General features: G+C 25.3%; 1 protein-coding gene across 1 annotated transcript; it reads right to left on the reverse strand.

The window, feature by feature from the left end:
• Positions 1–1,068: 1,068 nt before the first annotated feature.
• LOC132926212 (zinc finger MYM-type protein 1-like) lies at positions 1,069–4,335 on the reverse strand. Its single transcript, XM_060990553.1, has 4 exons — positions 4,179–4,335; positions 3,780–3,872; positions 3,444–3,566; positions 1,069–3,317 (listed from the first exon to the last, which is right to left on the reverse strand). The coding sequence occupies exons 1-4, from the start codon at positions 4,333–4,335 to the stop codon at positions 1,069–1,071; spliced, it is 2,622 nt and encodes an 873-aa protein (XP_060846536.1).
• Between the last annotated feature and the right edge of the window lie 3,737 nt (positions 4,336–8,072).

Consider the following 8,072-nt stretch of genomic DNA (forward strand, 5'->3'; position numbering starts at 1 on the left):
GCATATTTGTAATATAGACTTCATGAATCAAATTTGTATCCCACTCCGGTGTAATTCTGGCTGCGCGAAAAAAATATGCCAAGTCATAAACATCCGAGCTCTATTTATTACCTATTAGCACATCTGAAACAACTTAACAGATAGGTACACTGACAAGATAATAATTTATCTTATTAAGTTGTAGTCAGGTGTTGGTTGATTTATCTGTGATTTTGTAATTGTTGGCTGTTCAATTTTATAGTAGTAGTAAATGGTGATAGAATTTTTGTTTTATAATATTAAAAAGCTTATATGTTTATATTGTTATATTTTACTTTTCTATATTAGGCATAGATAATAATAAATAATATAAGTATATCTATAGGTATACAAAACACAACTATAACACAGTGATGTTTGCTATAATAATATTGATGGGTTTCTATTTTACATTGCATTATCACAATAGTTTAACCATTTTAAAAAACCAGTTATTCTATAATATCTTTATTATAATTAATATATAAATAATACTACATTGGTGATGGTTATTTTACATTTATATTCAAAAAATGTATGCTTATGCTTTTATTTATATGATTTTCTTTTTGTTATAGTCGGCAAAGAAGAGATTCCAGATAAATTAGAATAATAGTGACTAACATGGACTACCAGTGCCGTAACTAGATTTGATTGGGCCCGTGTGTGAAAACTCTGTTGGGCCCCTTTTTAACAAGGTTAGGTTGCAAGCTACTATGTAAATCTAAAACATTGTGTTTTTAGATCATAAAAAATTTACTTATTTGAAAATCTCCATATTTATTTTCCTAATAAGACATTTTTTTTAACAATAAGTATAACTTGTAGTTTAGAAACAACATAAAAATTAAATAGTTTTAAATATAAATGTGGGTAAATAAATAATAGAATTACAACTCTTAGGTAGGTAGTCATAAAAAATATTTTGAAATTTGAACATCATAAATGTAGGTAATTGAATAAAATAATAATAATAATTAAAAATGTTACAAGTATATAATTTTCAAAACTAAATTATAAGCTATCGAAGAAAATTTTTTTTTCTTGCTTTTAAATTTGCAAGTCTTCAATGATTTTGTCTACATTAATATTTTCTACTTGAAGTCTTTCGATGTTCAGAATAGCGATGTTAGATAACCGGTCTTGACTTATAGAGTTGCGCAAATAGTTTTTGATAAGTTTTAACTTCGAGAATGATCTTTCTGCTGAAGCAGATGTTACTGGTATAGTCATAAAAATGGTAATACCAGTAAAAACATCTGGAAATATGGAAGTTAAGTCATCTTTGATAATGATTTCTCCTAAATTTTGAACAGTTATTTTTTGAAGTGAGTTTTCTTGATAAGTTGATAATAAATATGCTTTTAAAGAGATAATTTGTCTTGTAAAATCTGAACTTATATCATCTTTGTATTTAATGGTAAAGTCATACGCTGATTTTATTAAATGTTCTTCAGACATTTCTACTAATGTTTGAGGCATAAGTATACTAAAATCTTCACAAACCATTTGCATTCCTTTAAACCTTTCTCTAAGTTGCATCAATGTTGTATCGATTACTGGGTAAAATACATTTATCTTAAAATTATCTTCCATTACTGTAAGTCGGTAATCACCATCTACTTCGTCAAAATGTCTTACAGCAAATCTTTGACGCTTTTTATCAAATTTAAATGGTATATTCCATGTTTCACACAATTTTCTTGCGTTGTCAATTATTTTGTCGTACTCTTGTCTCATTTTTTCTATACTTTCAGTAGCCTTTTGCAACTGTATTGAAGCATTGTTTAAGCTAAGATGAACAGACTGTAAAGTTTTAGATACAATTTGAAGTGATCCCAAAATTGGTTCCCATATGCATAGAATAAGAATAAATTCTGCTGACTCTAATTTGTTTTGTAATATTTTAGCCATATGTATTTCATCACTTTTGTCACTACTTGTTAGTTGAATATTTGAAAGTACTCTTAAAATATCTGAATATCTCTGTTTTAAAGAAAATATTGCATTATGACGAGCCTCCCAACGGGTAGGACATAATTTTTTTATAGTTAATTTTTTAATCTTTAATCCTTTATCTTCTCCAAAAGCTAATTGTTTCCATCTAAGTGAACTTGAACTAAAAAAGTTGTAAATATCTTGAACTGTTTCAAAAAATGAAAGCACTTTTCTTGTACTTTTTGCAGCATCACATATAATCAAATTAATATTATGGGAGCAGCAGTGAACAAATGTTGCATTTGGAACAATATCACGGATTCTTTTTTGAACTCCAGTTAGAGAGCCACTCATAACTGCTGCTCCGTCGTAACCTTGACCACGGCATTTTAAAATGTTTAAATCAAACTTCAATAAAGTAGTTTTTAATTGATCAGCATAACTAATAGAATTATGATGTTTTAGTAAAAAAAATCCAAGAAACGATTCTTTTATTTCTATTTGTTTTTGTTCATGGTTTACTTTTGTATAACGGATAACTAAACTTACTTGATCTTCTTTGGTAATATCTTGGGTGGAGTCTAATATAACTGAAAAAAAAATACTATTCTTTATCTCATTGCAAATCGTACGTCGTAAATCAGTTGACAAAATGTCTATTAGTTCATTTTGAATCGAGGCACTTAAGTATTTGATTTTCTGGTTTTTATCTTCTAATATACTTTTTAAAAGGGGATCAAATTCAGCAAGTAAATAAACCGTCCTTAAAAAATTGCCTTCAGTAGGATTATTAATTTGTTTACTACCTTCATTGCCTCTTAAAGCTAAATTACCAGAAGTTAAATAAAGTATTGTTTTAATTAAGCGTTTTAATAAATTTCTCCACTTCATCGCTTCATCAGAATACTGTTTTTCTAATTCAGCATCAATAGTATGAGTTTTGGTAAATATCGAACGAAGTTTAGTAGCATCTAAGTGTTGAATGGAACATTCATGCCTTTGTATACATTGAGATAAATGGTTCCAATCGTTAATACCGTCAATCCAATCTGACTTGAATTTACTATAACTTCCGTCAGCAAATAGCCAACAAGTTTCACAATATGATTTATCTAAACGAACAGAGTAACATAACCATAATCGAGGTATTATTGTACCAGACTTGGTCGTCAAATAATAGTAATTAGTTGAAAAACGTTTTCCATCACTGTTAGTTGGGAAATTTATACCTGGCTTACATGGTCCAAAAAGTAATATACTTTGCTTAAGGTTTTTATTTGTAATTAGTTCTGGAAATAATGCTTTGTCAGTTGGAAAATCTTCCTGAAGATTTACCAAATCCGTAACATCACCATACAAACCTAAGTAACAATTTCAAAAAAATATTGATCAAGTAGACATAAAAAAAGTTTTATTTTTTTTTAAATTAAAATTAAATTAAATTAATTAAGTTTTATTTATTATTTTGTCTTTTTTTTAATAGTTACCTGCAGAAGATTGATCAATTAAAATGTCATCATTAACTTTACCAAGTACAATATGAGAGTCACTAATAGTTTGGTTATCTTTCACAGTTATAATTTTAGGTGGATTTACATTTTTCTCAATATCTATAATTAGAAGAAAAAAATTTTTTATATAGATTGTTAACTAAATAGTTAACAAAAATTGGCTATTTCAAAGTAATTTCCTTAAAAATGTATGCATTTCAAAGAGAGTAATAATTAGCTGAACAAATTCAACAAATAATAGTTAAAATAATTAAGAAATTAAAACTGTTGTAAAATAAATTTAAAGATAAACTTAATAAATGAGGTATTTACTTGAAGTAGATGCCACAGTTACAATACAGTTCAAAATTTGTACTTCTTCAACTTCATCTTTACCATCAAAATTATCATTGTTTATGATCTCAGCTAAAAAATGTAATGCTTTTTAATAAATAACTAATTTTTAACTAATAAATTATTTGAATTATCTATTAAAAATACTGTTTTATTATATAAAGTAATTCTTAAGGTTTGAATGGTGTGATACTATTTGTTTTTAAGTACTTATTTATATTTTTCTTAATTTTCTTAATAACTTGTTTTAAACAAATGCATAAACGCCATAAACAATTATTTGGTAATTATTTGTAAATAAACAAAAGTTGTCATCGATACATTCAATTAAAACTTAGAAATTAATTAAATTAAAATCTTAATAAATAAGGTTCTTACTTGAAGTAGATGCCACAGGTTCAATTTTATACTTATCGTTATTAAGCCGACTACATCCGAAGAAACTGTTGATTTTTTTATTCGTATTTAAAATATTATTTTCCTGTTCTTGCTTTCTTTTCCTTTTGGCCGCACCACTTAAAATTTTTCGTGGCATATTTATTTATAATATATATTTAATAAGGTAATAGTTTAAATATTTACACAAATGAGTAAAGATCAATATGTTAATCAGGAAATACACGATACTAAGATAGACGATAGTACTATAGTACTGATACGTAATATTCGTAATAAACTAATAAACAATGTCAATATGTGTTTCACAGAAATATAGAATGGTCATGACATTATTGACAAGCCGGTAAAATATTAAATATTGATTAACTTGATAATGATATTTTTGTTGTGCATAGATCTTATACGGTATAATACTATGGTCTATCTCTATGGTGTTGTGTATGTGTCTATAAAAATAATATGTAATTCGTTATCGTACAATTGGGAAATTGTCAATACATCTATTTTTAGTTTCGTCACGCCGCGCCGACCGAAACGCGATGTAGACACGTAGTAGGTACGTAGACGTAATCGAGTATTGGTATATACCATTAACTACATTAAAGTGCACACACTCAACACACCCGGTTTTTACGGCACTGTGGACTACTCAAAAAAATTGTGTTGTTCGCATACAAACTAATCGCTATCCAACCAGTTGTCCATATTACTCTATTGATAAATATCTGATATTTGATTATTAAACTTAGTTTGTCGGATTAAAATAAATGAAAATAAAATATAGAATAACTTGATATGAAGAATATTGTGACTAAAAATTATTTCTCTTCACTTAACTTATAAGGTGTAAATGGTTTTTTTTTATTCACTTTTTATAATGTGTCATCATACTAATTATTTTTATTTTTATTATTTTTACACTATTTAAATTCATATTTCATCTATAAAAATAAAAAAAATGGAAATAGTGACTTCTTGTATTATAGATATTTACATACCTTTAATTAACTGCTTTGTATTCAAATCTTACAAACTTTACAAACTCACAACTTATATTTTTTCATATATAAATTAAAATTAAGTAATTTAATTTAATTTTGTATAATTACAATAAGAAACAACTATCTGTAGAATCAATTAATGATTCAATTAAATGAATTTGTCAGTGGTGGTCACAAACAAATGAACAAGTTAAATTATGATTCTTATGCTCAAATGATTCACTAAACAGTCTGAACCAGTTCATTTAATTGCATTCTTGAATCAATTCACTAAAGTAAACATGTCCCATACCTACTTTCTTTTTTTACTTGTATTTAATGCCAAACAAAAGCAAAATATAAAATATATATATTTATATTTCAGCAATATAAAATTTAATAGCTATATAAAATAACAGTTTTATAATTTATGCATAACTTATGTGTGCATTTTATGTACCTAATTATGTATCTTATATATAAAATATATATAGATTTTAATCAAGTAAATGCAATTTTTAAGATTTATTTATGGTTTATAATTTATGTTGAATTTACAACTGATATTAATATGTATGCATGTTTTTGAAACTGCAATTAAAAAAAAATATATTACAAATAATTGTTGATGAACATTAAACTAATAGCATTAAACTATATTCAACATTTGTTGTATCATATTGTTATTGGAAATGTGCATCACTCGATCATATATTTCTATAGGTAACTGCGTTGTAATGTCATTGATTTATTATAAAAGAGTACAAATACACACATCTTTTGTCATATTAGATAATCAAAATTATTACGAGTTTTGTGTTATACAGATTCACCAGTATATGATCACAATTCACAACATATTATTTTTGAGCATTTAGGTTTTAGTTTTTAAGTGTGTGGGTCACTTTAATAGTTTCTCTTACGATTAAAAACATTGACTGAGTAATATTGTAAAATATATATTTTTTTTTTGCATTGTTACACAATAATTTTTGTAAAGGTCCATGCTGAAATTCCTAAGTTTCTATCAAATGTCTACTAACAAATACTAATACAACTTATAAACAAGCTTTTCAATATTTCGAAATTTTCAATTTTCATTCGCGTTTTCTCGCTAACCTGGTGGTTTAACGAAGATTTATTATTGTTGTTGAAATACTCTACGAGGAATTCTACACTGAATACAGCTTTTTATTTTTCCAAAGTTGTTATTTAAACTTTTTAGTTTATAAAAATAATTTGACCTAAGTACGATTTTTTAAAAATCCTTAGTAACAGTTTTTCGAAAAATCAAAAATATACGAATTATGTAGCTCTATACCTACTTCTATAGTGCATGTTTATGCACTATGCAGCGTATAATTTATATTGTTACCACCACGACCACAGTACGAGATAATGACCACAAAACCGTTATAGTTACGTTCATAATATACACGGACTAAGATTAAAATTAGTCAACTTTGAACTTAAGATAGACAACACTTTTTTTATTCTTAAATATATATTATTGTTAGTTTATTAGGTTATTTATTAATATATGTATATTAATTAAATATAATATTATAAAAAAACAATTTAAGTTTAATTTATTTTGGTTTGTGTATATTAGATTTCAGTTTTAAAGTTTTGTTATATCAATAAAATACATAATATTTAATATTTGTTATTTACCGATTTAATATTTACAAACAAAATTAATTACATGAATGAATAGGTAAAATAAAATTTCTATTAACCTAGCGCAGTGTAGGTACAGGGGAATAAGTATTTTTAGTATGAGAACTTGAACAAAAAGTCTAAAACTAACGGAAAATAATAATATATAGATCTTATATCCGAGCAGCATTAAAAGTTCAAGTTTCAAATCTGTAATTGAAATAACTCGTGTAACAGTATAAAGTTATCACTCTTGAATTATAGTCTATAGGTAATAACATTATGTAATTGTTACAAATAACAAATTTATATAAATGTAATAGTAAATTTAAAAAGTCAATAAGTATTTTAAACTGATAAATTTAGATTTCAGTAGAAATTTACATTTTGGGTCTGATTCCATGTTGCCATGTTGGTTTATTATTTATTACTAGGGATGGGATTTATATGTAATAAAAATGAAAAATATGTACATATATATAATTAAAATGGCCGAAATATGTAATATAAAATAAATAATATGTAATAAGAAAAAAAATAAGAAGTAAAATTCTAAATAATTTTTGAATATTATACAATTAATTGTTTTTAATTTCTAATCAATTTAAATTAAAAAATATAAAGATATTTTCACAACCTCGAGAATGCAAGTACTGACACTAATAATTGTTAAATATTAAGTATAATCTAAGATCATTAATGGATAAATAAATAAATATGTTTTATTTTATTGGAAATCACGTGAAATGAATTTATCATGTCTTAGTAAAAATATGTATTTACATACAAATCCCAGCCCTACTTATTACAAACGAAGAAGATCATACGTGTCACTTGTGAAACACTTATAGATAATTAATGCTTCAAACATTTTGGAAATTAGCTTATAATTTGAATTATCATATTTTGTTGTATGTACCGGTATAACTATGAACTAAGATATAAAAATAACTATATTTTAGTTCATGGGTATAACTAAATATTTTTTTCTTCAAAATATTGGGAAAATATAGCCTAGACCCGCAAAAAGTTTATATAATTCAAGGAAATTGACAAGCAAATATTATATTATAATATTATGGTCCCCTGTAGGTCAGTCCTCGCACACTGAAAATAATTTAATAATAATAATAATAATAATCAAATACAATATCCATATAATATTTTGTTACCTAATATGGAGGTAATAATGTAATTTGCTAATATAATATATAATGGGTATAAAATAATTCCA

Source organism: Rhopalosiphum padi, chromosome 3 (assembly GCF_020882245.1).
Source record: "Rhopalosiphum padi isolate XX-2018 chromosome 3, ASM2088224v1, whole genome shotgun sequence".
Lineage (NCBI taxonomy): Eukaryota > Metazoa > Arthropoda > Insecta > Hemiptera > Aphididae > Rhopalosiphum > Rhopalosiphum padi.